The sequence below is a fragment of the Trachinotus anak genome, unplaced genomic scaffold, assembly GCF_046630095.1.
Source record: "Trachinotus anak isolate AG129_WGS33_773 ecotype Australia unplaced genomic scaffold, CSIRO_AGI_Tana_v1 ptg000009l, whole genome shotgun sequence".
NCBI classification, from domain to species: Eukaryota; Metazoa; Chordata; class Actinopteri; order Carangiformes; family Carangidae; genus Trachinotus; species Trachinotus anak.
In genome coordinates this window covers 8,407,408-8,422,859 of record NW_027273860.1, presented here as the reverse complement: position 1 = coordinate 8,422,859, position 15,452 = coordinate 8,407,408, and the positions used below count along the sequence as shown (strand labels likewise).

The window sequence follows — 15,452 nt, the reverse complement described above, 5'->3', positions numbered from 1 at the left end:
ATTTAGACAACATGGTGTGTGAATGTCAGCAAGAGCAGTGCGAGGTGCATGATGTGCGAGTGAAGAGCGTGTGGGTGTACAAGTGTTGCAGCATGCTTAAAATAAACGAACAACAACAAAAAGAAACTAAGGCTGCCACATCACCACCAGGGTGCCTGCAGAGAGAGGGAGAGAGGGAGAATGATTAACAGGGCCTGGATTTATAGGCTGGTGAACGCAGTGGCCCAGGTGCCGGCAGAAGACACTGATGACCCTGCTGCACGTAGCAAATTGGATTAGAAGCTGCCACTCAAACAACACCAGAACAACAACAAAAATCTGTTCAATTTATTCAGTACTAATTTGTGCTGAGTAACCCTGTTTCTAAATATAACAACAAGGATCAATTGTTCAGTTCTATTCAGTTCATTTCTTTTACCATGCCAGTGAGTCACTCTCCCAATCAAAGAGGATCTCTGATGAGTAAACTCTTAACTGCACTGTTGGACTTACCTCTAGTGCCAGGTGGTTGATTTCCTGCAAACAGGAAATAAGATGACGAGGGTTCCTGCTTTGTATAGGTCTGAGATTGTTTGGAGACAGGTACAGATCTGAGTAGTTTACCTACTGACCGTGGACTGTACACAGAGCCAGTTATTTATATGACTCTGGTCAAGACTCGGCCGAGTCTGGGCTGCGAGATTCGTGTTGCAGTCGAGTCAAAATAATCTCCTTTCCTCATCCACTTTTCCTTCACCTCGATGGAAAACGTCATGAGGTCAAGGAAAGATGAGATGGTGAATTCATAAGGACTTGAGAAAAGACTGCACTTACACTAAGATTATTTTTTTTTAAACAATTTTAATTATGACACATGGACGGTATATACTCCTTTCCTAACCACAAACACAAAACAAGCTGTATTAAAATCTTGAAATAAGGCCACAAAAGAAATATAGGGTACAAGTAGAAAGAGTTGAGCCATTCAATTAAATTATAATTCAACAAAAGTAAACAACTGAGTATTGGCCAGCATGAATTATATTCAGACATAATTAGGCTATATAGAGTTGTTGTTTAGTAAATAAAATTATTTTTTCATGTAGTGAGCAAGGTTTTGAAATAGATTGTTATGAAGATGATGATAAAGATTCATGATGACTCCTAAGTGGATTTGGAGCTTAAAGCAGCAGGATATAGGCAAAGGCAGGTGTCAAGCATAGTTTAGAGAGAATAAATACATCACAAAACAATATTTACATTATTAGTGTGTTTACATGAGGTGTACTATTGCACATTGTTTACAAGAATAATGTTACACATGAAGTGTGGTATTGCACATATGTTCTTCCTCTTGCAGGTTTTAACCTCCCTGATCCTTCTCCTCAGCTCATTCTGCTCCATCTGCAGCTCCTCCTTGTTCCCTGACCTGAATGCAGTCTTCTCCTCATTCAGCTGGGCCTTCAGATCTGGAGTAACCCAGGGCTTTTTGTTAGAAAACAACTTTGTTGTCTTGGTGGGTACAGTGTGCTCTACACAGAAGCTGATATAGTCTGTGATACAGTGAGTGAGTCTGTCCTCACTGTGAGGCTCACATCCCAGTTGAGTCAAATCAGTCCTTTAGTGCCTCATTGGAGGACATTAGATGTATACTTTGTCATTTTTAGGCTATAATTGCAATGTGTTGTAATCCCAGGGTTTTTTTGTGTGTTTTTTAGGAAAACTGCAACAAAGCCATCCAGTATGCCTTTTTAAAATTGTGTTATTTGTATTTTGTTGTCTTTCAGGGAACACATTTCTCTCTGCAACAAAGTGGATGGTGAGCACTGGGGGAAAGGTGGCCTACGTTTTAGACAAGCACCCAGGTTTTGCAGTGGCCTTGTCTGTGTTTTTTGGATGCGTCTATGTTTTTAACACACAACACTGGAACTCATACAATGTCTTATTTCCTCAACGTATTATTGTTGATTCAAAGTTTACATAGATCAGCCACAACATTAAAACCAATTACTGGTTTTAATAGTAAAGTGGTCTCAGACTTTTGGACCTCAGACTAACACACAGAATGTGGACGGACCATGTGGCCACATTAGAGCACAGTATGTGCTTTACATCTACTGTGACTGTGTCATTTTAAAACAATATTTACTTACCTTGGGGAAAAACATAAATATGTGTATCATATTTCATGGCAATCCATCCACCAGTTGTCAAAGCATTTTGTTCAAAACCTCAAATGTGAACCTCGTGGTGGCGTTAGAGGAATATCAGGGTATCACCAAAATCAGTGAGGTTCATCCTCTGGGAAAGCTGCTAGCAGCATGGCCAAGAACAAGTAAAGAATACAATAATGTGCCAGGAAAGGCTTTGATGCATGGCAGCAACATATAATCCTAATCCACATTGAAGAACCATGCAAAATGCTCTGTTCTGTACTACTTGCAATATCTCCAGATTACTCGCCAAGGAACAGGTTCATATAGCTAAACAGTAATCAAGATGGGATAAAACCAAGTTCTGAGTCATTTAATTGTCTAAGTGTATCTTATGTCAAATATTTCAAACACCTCTTGAGCCCATTTCCCATTGTAGTGGGTAAAAGGTACAAAATGTAAAATAATGCAAACTTTGGAGAAAGGTTTCTCCTTGTAAATTAATATCTATGCAAGACAGTACGTTCTGCAATGACAGGAACAAATTTCAATAGAACAACAGAACAACACCACAGCATCAGTGTTTACCACAGATGTGCACAAACATCTCTCATGATATTTTTCTACTTCATTAGACTGCATGATATTGTCAGGTGTTCCAATTATTTTGCCCACGGAGCACACTTTTGATGTGCACGGTGTGTTGCAGTTTTTAGAATGCATCCTGTACCCGAGGTCACTGTCACATTGAGTCAACCTTTAAAAAAATCTTTTTTCGTGCACACAGTACAGGTTGGGAACATCGATCATGTGCAGGAATTTCTGCTCCTTGTGTACTCTTGTCAAACAGAACCTCCACTCTTCTGTCTTCCCATTGAATCACCATTGCTGGCCATTGCTGCTTGCCTCAGCACATCACAACCTAACACCTTGTCTGTCTGAACCTACTCCCACCCTGCCAGCGACTGACACACACAGATGCTGTAATTAGGTGTGGGTGTTACAGTGCAGACAGATATCATTAACTCTCAGGGACAAGTGACAGTAGAGCTTGACAGCATCAACCTTAAGAATTTGTGATTCAAGTTCAAATGTTTAGTCATTTATCTTCCACAACACATTTAACCTTCCTACTGCATGTGAATTTAATAACATGAAAGTGTGTGAAAAAGAAAAATACTGAGCTGCCAATAAACAGCTCAGCGCTGAAATGACCAAAGTGATGTGGCGGTGTGCCTCTAAACAAATGCAACAATGAAAGACTCCAGTCCAGGTGTTAAAACACATTTATATGTATGAATCACATGTGACCTTTTTGGATCATAGAGCAAACAGAAAGTGCCCTTATGTGAAATCCCATGTTTCTCTGTGTTTAACATTCAATCACTCATTGCACAATTACTGCAGGCCAGACGCACAGGCACACCGCTGGATTTATGTGGCAGGTTTACCAGCAGAGTCCCTGATCTGAGACTGCATCCCATTTTTCTCTCTGGTCATTTTCCAGCCCCTACAACATAAAGTTATAGTTGCTGACAGTGTTAAATTCTGGTAGTAATAGGAATAATTGATGACAAGCTGTTAATGGGGATGAGACCAGTCTGGAGGGACAAGGTCAGAGATGTGATTTACAGTAATGTGCCCAGAGAGAGAGGGAGAAAAAAGACCCCTGAGAGCTGAGGGAGTGTGATTCTTGCCTTTAGCGTGAGCAAGGTGAGTCGTATCTTCTCGGAACAGCACACACTGTGAATTTTCCGGTGACAGACTTAAATGCTAAGCTTGATTAGTGCTCACACTTTTTTCCTTTACTGCAAAGACAGAGGATGCATGCACGATCTGAGCCCTCCCAGTGTTTTCATCTGAGCCTGTACTGCAGTGTAAGTCTGGAGACAAAACCGCTAAACAGCAGGAAGCGCAAGTGTGTCATCTGTTAAAATAAGGACCACTTTGCACTAACACTTAAAGTGGGTTGCATTAGTGCCTTCATAGCCCTATAATTAGCAAGACACAATTTTGCAAAGCAGGGTATTCAGCAGTGACTGCAGAGGCAACTGCTGAGCTGATTTGATTTTGTGCATCAGCATCACCTGTATGGGGGAGTTAAAGGGGGAGGAGAAATAGTAATTTGAGGGGCTGGGAAGGAGAGAGGGAAAGGGCACTACAGCTTCTCAAATATTTTTTTTTTCTTCAAGCGGGGGATGATGTGATAAACTCTTAGTTCGCCTTAACATGCGTAGCAGCTGCACATTTCATGGTTACTAACTGAACAACACTCACCTCCTTTAAGCAGGTGTTTCGAACAAATCCCATGGATTAGTTAGAGGTGTTCACCCAAGCAGCAATAAACACTCCTTGCAACCTCCAAGGTTGCTGAGGTAAAGGAGGTGGCTCCCCTCTATTGTGACCACGTACTGTACACCCATTGATTGTGAAATGTACACTGCAGTAGCAGCTGATATCCGAGTGCATGCAGTGTTTTAACTGCACTTAATGTAGGTTGTTCTGCAACAAATGGCTTTCTTTTTTTCTATGATGGTAATGAGCAAGCCTCCCATCGTGCTCAAGCAACAGCTTTTACACGTGTTCCCATCTATTATCAGCTACTGTAGTTCTGTGACACGAAACAGTCAGTTTATAGTCAGGGCATTGCTCTGTGCTGGTGCTGTGTGATATTATAGGACAGCTGAATGTCAGTTAACTTCACAGTAAGCGCCTGACATTATCAAGTCTGATAGGAACCATAGATCTTTTTTAGATCAGCCTCCCAGGTCTTTACATGGCTGCAAGTCTGTTAATGGGGAAAGTAATTATCTTTAATTAGCGAGATCTTTCTGTTTTCAAAATGAAAACATCTGTAGAGCAGATACGTAATGGACAGATGGTTTGCTGAACAGTCACAGTGTGTTCTCTTCCGGTAAGTAGAGTCTCATTGCAGGAGGCGACTACGATGGTTTCATTAAATTCATTATCCAGGGAGATTTTCTCAGGACATTGTCAAAGGGACAAAGGAGGTGTCCCACAGTTGCCAACAAATGAGATTTGAATTACTTTGCGGGAAATATGGATTAATCTCAATGGGAGAAATACCAGGGGAGTTTCATAGGATCATCCACCATAACGCAGCAGGATACCTGTCTCCCCCAGCAGCTTCTGGTCACCGCAGAGTAAAACTCCTGGGAAAGGATGGGATGCTTTCTGAGCCTGGCGAGACAGGGGCACGGTCCTCTCCCGCACTGCACGCCTCTGCAGCCACAGCAGTCGCTGCACGCAAAGTGCACGCCAGAAAAACACACACACACACACACACACACACACACGCACTCAAGTCTCCCACATGCCCAGAAAACGCAGTGTTTACCAGTTCCCCCTTTCCGACCAGTGTGTGGTTCATTCCAGCGCCTCTGCATCCTCAGTGCGAGGTGCCTCTCTGCTGCCATCCACACCGCGCCCGGCGGCTCTCTCGGTCCGCTGACGGCGCGGCGGAGTGAATTTCGATGGAGGGGTTCACACCGAGCGGAGAGCGTGTCGTGCGGGACTGCTGTCTACCGAACTGTTGATGGGGTGAGTTCAATATCGGATATGAACCGTCGGCCGCCGAGTTTTTTTGTTTTTGTTTTTGTTTTTGTTTTTTTTTCTCATAAGAAATAGGATTTCTAAAAAGTGAGGCTGTGTTTCTGGGATGATGTGTAACAAGTGTCTTTGCTCATTATCATCTTTTAACCAGAGTCTAGAACAGACAGGAAACCTCATGGGACGAGGGAGCACCATGAGGAATCTAAATCTTGAAATGGTAAAGTTATTATTGTGGAAAAAAAAAAAGAACAAACAAAACACTCATTTAGATCTCTCATGAACTGCGACTTTCAATAAATGAAGCACATGTGTATGTGGTTTTTTTGTTCTCAGTAAGTGATAGGTGAATGGTTTAAATATCTTTCTAAAGAAGAGACACATTGTGTAGATTGTAAATCCTGTTCCTTCAAACCACAGATAAAGTGCTAGAGCTGCTAAATACACAGCTTATTTATGACTCCATTAAAGGTTTGCTTTATGCTGCCGTATAATTCTAACATCATCCAAGTCAGAGGACACATCCACATACTCCTTATAGCTGCTCTTCCCTGACAGTTTTAATCAGGAGGCTGTGACAGCGTGTTTGGACACGAAGATGAAACGGAAGTGAGATGTCAAAGTGCTTTTTTTTTTTTTTTTTTTTTTTTTACCTGATATTGCATCTGGCAGGCTGAGTGCAGAGAAGGGGGTTAAAAAAATACTGACATTATAAACAGAAGATGCGAAAAACAAAATGCAAATATAACACAGCATTTACATTTTTTTTCTTTCAGAAGATTATATTGTGATCTATGGTGTGGCTGGAAATAATTACAGCAAAGAAAACAACACATTAGTCTAAATTTGTGGCCACCCATGACATAATGAAACAGCATCTTGATTTCCGCAGCATCGGTTGCAGTGTGGCTTTCTTGTAAGGGCTTGTGAAGCTCAGAGGGGAATTGAGTTGCTTTAGTCATTTTCAAATTATAATGGAATTATAATGAAATATATATATATGGAGATTGGAAATTGCTGCCACTCTGGCAGAAACATGAAAGTTGTCCTTTAGAATCAACATTGTCACCTCTGCATTAAAACATAATAGTGCACAGACCCTCTGATAGGAAATAAGATGTTAATCACCCTCTGCCCCAGTTTAATTTCTCACAGTTAACTAAAATCCCCACGTGGCCCTCGAGCAAATATGGCCAGTGAACCAGCTGGCACCTGCAAGTCTCCAGACAGCAACTGCCCTGAAGTGACACTTTACCCATACGTCTGTCTAAAAACCCCTTTAAAGTATAGACGTAAATGTATTCTGTTATTTTTTTCCGTTGACAGCAGTCAGCATCATTCCCGTCTTCCTGTCTGTCAGTGTCTCCATTCTCACTCCTCTCACTTATATGCATTTGCATGTGTTTTTCCACATTGTGTGTCTGTCTTTCACAGACTGAATGACAGCCGCTGTTTGAGACACCTGGCCTGTGATGTCAGCAGAGAAATTGTAGGATGGCTTTGCTAAATGCCGCATGTTTGATTGCCTGTTCCCCTCATAACGGTTGTCCAATTTCAAGGCTATTAGGCTTGTTAATAGGAGCGGGGAGAAGAGAGAGCAGAGGGCTCAACGGTGTGCTTGGTTGGACCCTTTGATTAGAGGGCATGGTTTGTAATGCTAAGAGACAGTGTCACATGTCACATAAATACTGCAGCTGACAGGGACATGGCTCGTATTGTTGCTACCCGCCGGGCCTTATTGATGAAGCCCAGTGATTGATAACGAGCAGATCAATCCGACACAACCCACTGGGCGTAAAAACATACATGAATAAAGCATTTCATGTATTTGAACTTTTTCTTCTGTTGATTGAACATGTACTTGAAAATTCAAAAAACATTTGATTGATTATTCATCAGATAGAATAATGTGTCAGTAATACAGCCAAAAGTAATGTGATTAGAGCCCAAAGAAGAATATGATCCTATTGAGTAAATCTTGCAATTTAAATCAATCTCATTTAGGGCCTATTATTTCAACTGAATTATATCCATTATCTACACTCATTATGGACACTTGCACTATGCGCCCAGAGGCTTGGGGAAAAACCTGAGCAAGTCATCCACGTCCCCTCATGACAGTGTCACAGGGGAAAACATGCAAAATGAATGAATGAATGAATTAATATTCAAGATTACAGGTAAAACTTTAAAGGTAGATACACTGGGTCAAGGTGACAGACTGTGATCTGTAGTTTTAAAAAGCCTTGAAGGATTGTTAGAAGCAGGAGTAGATTTTAGGAATAGGGTAAGGTGCGGGCAGAAGTTTCAACTGGGCATTTATAAATAATACATTATGATTAATGATTCAAATTAACATCTTAAGACAAATCAGGCACATCTGAATATGTTTTCCAAAACATGATGCATGAAATCATTAATGCCCCCAGTGATGCTGCTGGAAATGATGCTTCTGTGAGTCAAATGTGTCTTAGTTATCATAACAATGTATTCTGGACAAAATGATGGATTTCTAATGGTAGTCAAATGCTTTTGCATATTTTTGATTTAAAGTTTGTAGTTAATGTGGTAGCTGGAGTCATATAAAAGATTATTTGTGTAATTATACCACTTACAAACATATACAGCAGTTGTAGTTGTATGAAACATTACATAATCCAGTTGACAAACAGTAGAGGTGGTTGAGATGCGTTGCTCCTGCCCTGTTGAAGATTGTGTAGTGTGGACTTTGCAACGTGTTGAGTCTCTCCTGTGAATGTATTGACACAGCTGGCATGTCAAATCTTTACTTTTCTGAGCTCTTAGTGTGAGACAGTCCTGTTCATACAGAGTATCTCTCCAACAGACACCCTTACTTCAAGTGAAATTAGATGCTACCCTTCGTAACCATTTAAAACATGTAACTCCACAATGCTTAACAGAGGGATCTCTCTATTGGGTATAAAAAATTGACATTCCTCAACAAGAGCAAATGAGAGCAGAAAAGACTCCACTTAAAACAGTTAATTTTTGCAATAGAGGCCTGACTTTCATGCAAATCGAAGGACAGCAGTGGGATGATGGAACTGAATATTTATGGTCTTTTCCAGACCCAGAGCTGTCCCAGAGTACTTTTGAGCCTTTTTAACAGCAGACAAAATTGCACTTGAAAGTTGTAGGCAGGTTGCTTGACAGCTGAAATGAGAAACTCAAGTACTTTTTACTATTGTGAGCAAATCACTAAACTACCTCTCTTGTGAATGACACGGTGACGTACAATAGTGCATTTATATAATGGTGCAAACCCAGCAGTAATTTTTGTCAGTATTGCATCTTTTATCCTTAACACATATTGTAAAATTTCATAAAATCTTTATAAATACACTTTTTTTTTTTTTAGATGTGAGAGCTGCAGATAAAACAGTCACATTAAAACAGTTTCTTCTTTTTCTCCCTCCCTGGTGCAGAATGCATCAACTGTCTGCAAAAACTCTGTCTGAATCATCTTGACCCTTAGCTGCGGGGCCGTGAGCAGCTACCATGACGTACCCCAACACCAGCATACTAACAGCCAACTTCAGTGGAGCTGTGGACGGCCATGACTCCGGGGGAAACATTTACCGGCCCTTCTCTGTTTTCAGTGTGCTCACTCTTACTTTACTGGCGATGTTGGTGGTAGCCACCTTTGTCTGGAACTTGCTGGTGCTGGTGACCATCCTAAGGGTGAGGACATTCCACCGGGTCCCCCACAATCTTGTGGCTTCAATGGCAATCTCCGACGTGATGGTGGCTGCCCTGGTCATGCCTCTTAGTCTCGTGCACGAGCTGAACGGCAGGCTGTGGAAACTGGGCCGCGTGCTGTGCCAGGTGTGGATCTCCTTTGACGTGCTCTGCTGCACGGCCAGCATCTGGAATGTGACGGCCATCGCGCTGGACCGCTACTGGTCCATCACCAGGCACCTGGAGTACACGCTCAAGACACGCAAAAAGATTTCCAATGTGATGATTGCACTCACGTGGCTGCTGTCCTCCATCATCTCCCTGTCGCCTCTCTTCGGCTGGGGGGAGACCTACTCAGAGGGGATGAAGTGCCAGGTGAGCCAGGAGCCGTCCTACACAATCTTCTCCACCTTCGGAGCATTTTACCTCCCACTATGTGTGGTCCTGTTTGTTTATTGGAAGATCTACAAGGCTGCCAAGTTTCGGATTGGCTCCCGCAAGACCAACACAATCACACCAATGGCTGAGGTGATTATTCATTTTCTTTTTTAAAATCCATTTTCTTGAAGTAACCCCTCATCCTTATGAGACACAAATCATCATCCTCCCCATCCTGTGTCAAATCAACTGGTTTATGCCCCCGACCCACAAATATAGGTCGCTGTGCAATTATTTATTATGTTGGCTGATGAGCTATTCACCAGTAATCAGGGAAACATACGAATCTGATGTATGAGCATACGGACAAATAATTGAAGCCATCCTGCTCATCACCACCAGCTTGATAATGTGCGTAGGCAGAAGGTAGAGAGCTATAAATACCACCTCCAGCATCTTTAATGGGCCACTGCACCTTTCTGGCTTTAGCGTTTCTCTAATCAGCAGTCACACTAAGGGCTAGATCTATTCCACAAGCATTAGCAAATCTTTAATCAGGCAAATTTTCCCTGTGAAAATTGTGTTTGCACCCACTTTCCACCTGCCCTGATGATGGAAAACACAATTTAAACCCCCACCAAAACACATCAATGATAGTGATTATGCTACTTTTAGACATTTCAGAGACATCTTTTTCTTTCACCTGTGAAAAGCTACTTATGAAAATCACTCAGTGATTGACTGAACATTCTGAAAACATGGCAAACATCCTCAGACCGAAGAAGAGTTTCTTTTCATTTATGTAATGCATTTACTTCAAAGTTTCCCCCAGTTCCTCAAAATGCCCCTTAGTTATGCATGTATGATAGTTGGACCAAAATTAGGATCACGTGGTCAAGGAGGAACAATTGTCAAATGAATTAGCCCTGTTTTTTATTGCCCTCATAGAACGACTTTTACGTCAAGTTTCATTACACAGGCAATCGCTCATGTCGCTACAGCAATTAAATGGAATATGTTTTATTAGTAATTTTGCTTTCCACAGACATACCAGCAGCTTATCGTTGCTGTATACGTGTCTCATTACCCAGCCAAAGTTTATTGTCATTATCTCCCAGCATACATTGAGGAGTCGAGGCACCAAGCCCTGCAAAATGTCGACACGGAGCTGTGATATGACCGGTGGCATCATCATCCAAGATAATAAACCTCTTGCACTCATCCATCAACAACACCCACTCAAAGACATTAAGACATACACACACACACTTAACCACACCAGAAATGGAGTGCATTGACAGGTATGATACACCAATTCTTGGACTAGCTGCACAAATAACTCGAAAAATCTAAAAATATTGTTTCAGAAAATGGTTCATGTTACCACAAATATAAAAACTGAAAGACTTCTATCTCTAAAACAGTCTAGCTTCCTGACTGAATTAATAAGATAAGAAATACTTGCTAATACAATTGTCCAGTAGCTATTCATGTATTTAGTTAAGATTGAGTCTGTGTCATTACCTGTCCTTCAACATATAAAGGACACTTGTCTTTCTTTCTTGATTAGTCGTACCCTTTTAACATATAAAAGAAGAAGATGAAAAATTATGGCAGAAAAAAAACAGTCATATCTGCAAATTGGAGACTGACCTCATCAGAAAATCTCACTGGAGACTGTGATTCACATTCTTTCTCCTACTCGATGTCAGTGTTAAGTTAGAGCCAGCACACAATTAGCTTAGCAGTTATCCCGTCTCTGTCCAAAGTCTTTAAAAAAAATCGACCTACCGGCACCCCTAATCCAAAACAGAAATGTTTAGGTGTTTTCATACAAAGAGCAAATCGAATTTTCACCTTGCCTCACTGAGGTGACCACAATCTTTTCATCTGACCCCAAGCACTGAACCAAGTATTTTTAGTTGCCTTAACTTAGCCAAGCCTAAATCATGGAAGTGGCGGATCAGAAAACATCCAAAAACACAATAATTATTCTGTTGCTATGTGTCTTATTATTATGAAAGGCAGTGAAAAATGATGTGTTTTGTTGTTTCAGTAAGAGTTAATAATGGCAGGTGGCCTCATGTGCAAGTGCACAGGTGCAGTCCTACACTATAAAAATGTAGCCAGACAGAGCTACAGAGGACAGTGCTTATGTGCCTGTTTGTTGGCACGTTGACTTTAAAGAAACCATGTTACAAAAGATTATCAGATGATGGAAAAAGGTATGACCTTTCAGGTGAGTCTCAGTGTATTAGGTTGAAGGCCCATCAGACATCATTGATCCCCTGTATAAAGGAAGATTTGCAGTTAAGTGCCCATTTTAGCTACTGCACCATCTAGTATGTAATGTTTAGGTGTCTTGAACCGTCCATCGAATATGAAACCTCCTTCCCAACAGTACTATGCTTTTAACATCTGGCCTCTGCTGTAAATGGATTCGCTACAGCCATCTTAATCAGAGATAGGCCCCGCTGACCCTTGTTGATTCGACAAAATTTACTCCAGAGTGAACAAGTTCCTCCATCCTGGTGCAGTTTCTTGTTTAGACATCGAACAGAACACAACAGTTTAGTATTAGTATTGAGTATTAGCCACACGCTTGTTTCCAACACATTTAGAAGCGTCTTGATGAAAGCTGTTTTGCTGCAGGAGGACTTAGACGGCTTGACCTGATAAACAAGAAATAAAGTCAGCCTTGAGCTGTACTAGGCAACAAATAAGAGACGAGGAAGTCAGCAGATAAATGTTGACATTTTCTTTTTTCCTTTTCCTGGCTGTTTGTGAAATGCCACAAAATTGGCTGCTAGAAAAATAATGCAGATTAAGACACGGCTCCAGCTTCATGCTGTGTATCGTCTGTGTGTGTGTGTGCGTGTGTGCAGTGATAGAATAAGCTGTGGATTGTTGATCGACTTGTTGATTCACACTTCTGTTCAGCAGCGTATAATCCATCTTTTGTTAAACAGCCACAACCTTTTCACTTCTGTAATTGCTTTTCTTTGGCGTATATTATTTAAGGTATTGTATTTCTAAATCTAACGCAAACCGGGTTTGACAGATTGATTAATCAATCAATAGAGTGACTGATTTTTCCTCTGATTGGCTGCCTCTCAGGTAAAGGAGGAAGCACAGCAGCCCCAGATGGTGTTCACTGTGCGCCATGCCACCGTGACCTTCCAGACTGATGGGGACACGTGGCGTGAGCAGAAGGAGAAAAAAGCAGCATTGATGGTCGGTATTTTGATTGGCGTGTTCGTACTTTGCTGGATTCCCTTCTTCATCACTGAGCTCATCGTGCCACTGTGCTCCTGCGACATCCCGCCCATCTGGAAGAGCATCTTCCTGTGGCTGGGCTACTCCAACTCATTCTTCAACCCGCTTATATATACTGCCTTTAATAAGAACTACAACAATGCTCTGAGGAACCTCTTCTCCCGACAGCGCTGAGACATAGACACAGACTTGGCGCAGTCAGCTGATGCACTTCACCAGCATGCACTCCACAGTGTTACCCCTCCAGACAGAACAGGACTGATCTGTCACTCCATCATCCCCCGGATGGATGACAGATGGATGATACCTATAAAAAAAACTGTCTTTAAAAATGTGTCATTTTTATTTAGGTTGTGTTTTGTTTATTACCATGCTGTAGTAACCCCACAGCTGGACTAAGACAGATGTCTAAGGTACTGAATGTACAAAGAGAAGAATAAATTGGTTGTGTTGTGGCAGGAGTGGATACAGTGTTTGTTCTCTTTCTGTCATTTCAGGCTTATTAGGGTGAAAGTCATATTAACTCCCTGGTAAACAGTTTCATCATCATATGTGAGGCTGCTGGGAATCATTTCAAAGTAGAGCTGGAGGAAATGTTCAAGAAAAAGCTTTTAAAACTGAACAAAATGAAACGCATAAATAATAAAGAAAGAACAAGCTGTGGATTGTTTTATAAACAAGACAACAAAAGGCTCATCATGTCATAAAAATTAGATTTGATTGTAAAAAAGAAGAATTTGTAGGATCTGAAATCTCTCCAGTAAAGTGGTATGACCTCCAGCTTATAGCTAGGTACACATGAACTCTTTGGCTTCACATGCAGTTTATTCATAAATGCTCCTAGACATATGTGCAGCCTCTCCTGCAATTCTCCCTGCACATACACCCACACAACCCCATGCCTTTTCTGATGGCAGGAAAACAGCAGAACAAGTTATCATTTCCATCATCTTTGAATAGATGTGTTTTTGAGTATACGTGGTCACAAGTAATCACGTCTCATTTCGGATAAACTTATTATGAGATACAGAAGATGTGTAGACTGGTGTAAAACTATTCAAAGCACTCTCACAATAATTCATTCTATAGCCTGGGAAGTCAGTAATAGAGACATGTGTTGCTTCATTGTACAGGGAAGCTGAAGTGCTGAGACAATGTATGTTTTAAAGTATAACTTATAATGTTATACTGTAGCTGGGGAGGTATGGGAGTAAGAGTGTTTCAGTTGGTCTAGTGATGTTTTCCAGATGTGTGTCTTTCAATCAATCAATCAATTGCCACTTTCTACAGGAAATGTTCACCACTGTAGAATAAGTAAGTCAATCTTTATTTTATTGTGTAACATACTGTAGTGTGAGGACACGAGCATGACAAATGGATTCTCAGCAAATTATATGTAAGTGTGCTCCTGTTGAAGAGCAACAGCGTTTGGCACAAATCTCATAATTTTTTTTTTTTTTTTAATGGCATCTGCTCATACCTATCTACCATCGCTGTCCAGTGAAAACCTCGCATCTTCAAATCTGGTGATTCTGAAGCTATTAGATAGCTAAACTGAGGGATCAAGTCTTCCTATTGTTCAAGAAAATGAGCTCAGCAATGCTTTTAGCCACATGCTAAAATGTTCACAGTGACAATGCTAACATGCAGATGTTAACAGTTATGATGTTTACCATGTTGATCATTTTAGTTATGTTTGCAAGCATGCTAACATTTGCTAATTAGCACTAAACAAAAAGTACAATTCAGGCTCACAGAAATGTTAGTTTTGTACCAAAATCAGTAGGAACCATGGATATCAAATCTCATAGCAATCTATTAATAGTTTCTGAGATATTTCAGTCTGGACCTAAGCCAAATGAACTCACTGACCAATAATGCTGACCCCAAGAGGCTTGCCAGCTAAAAAAAAACAAAACAAAAAAACAACCAAAAAAAAAAAAACAAAACATTGAAATATCTGAAAAGCTGAAAATGAGTGTTTCACTAAGAGTTGACGCTTTAGAGATACATAGTTCTAACAGGACAGCAGCACTAAGTGGCTCAAATACAATACCACTGAAAAGTGATCCTTTTAACACAAAGTTAGACTACAGTCTGTAAGACAATTGCAATGTTAAGTGTTGATTTTTCAATGCAGGATGAATTAATAATGAATATGCATATGGTCTCTAACTGACCCTAGTCTTTTCCATTATTGGTAAAAAAAAAATAACAATAATTTTGACTATACTACATTATCTAGTAGAACAGAGTAATATATCACAATGAAGGAACCTAAATATAAGTGAAAAGAAAATGAATCCACAAATTGTAATGGTTAATTGAATACATTCTGTGGGAAAATGTGAAATGCCTCGAATACAGACAGAAATGGTAATCATTATTTTTACATTC

At 40.7% G+C, this 15,452-nt stretch overlaps 1 protein-coding gene across 2 annotated transcripts; it reads left to right on the top strand.

Moving 5' to 3' along the window:
* The first annotated feature begins 5,509 nt into the window (after nt 1-5,509).
* On the top strand, nt 5,510-13,521 carry htr5ab (5-hydroxytryptamine (serotonin) receptor 5A, genome duplicate b). Of its 2 annotated transcripts, XM_071485024.1 has the most exons (4): nt 5,568-5,693; nt 5,857-5,922; nt 9,149-9,929; nt 12,897-13,521. In XM_071485024.1, exons 3-4 carry the CDS (start codon nt 9,222-9,224, stop codon nt 13,227-13,229), a joined length of 1,041 nt encoding a protein of 346 aa, XP_071341125.1. In that variant the 5' UTR covers nt 5,568-5,693; nt 5,857-5,922; nt 9,149-9,221; the 3' UTR covers nt 13,230-13,521. The 2 variants fall into 2 exon arrangements, with proteins under 2 accessions (XP_071341124.1, XP_071341125.1); XM_071485023.1 differs by lacking the exon at nt 5,857-5,922 and having other exon boundaries at nt 5,510-5,693.
* The last annotated feature ends 1,931 nt before the right edge of the window (nt 13,522-15,452 follow it).

What these genes read in the sequence shown, in the direction of transcription:
- htr5ab (XM_071485023.1), top strand. Translation starts at nt 9,222, where the DNA reads ATGACGTACCCCAACACCAGCATACTAACAGCCAACTTCAGTGGAGCT. An exon ending in CAATCACACCAATGGCTGAG is followed by an intron (nt 9,930 to 12,896) that starts GTGATTATTCAT and finishes GCTGCCTCTCAG; the next exon opens with GTAAAGGAGGAAGCACAGCA.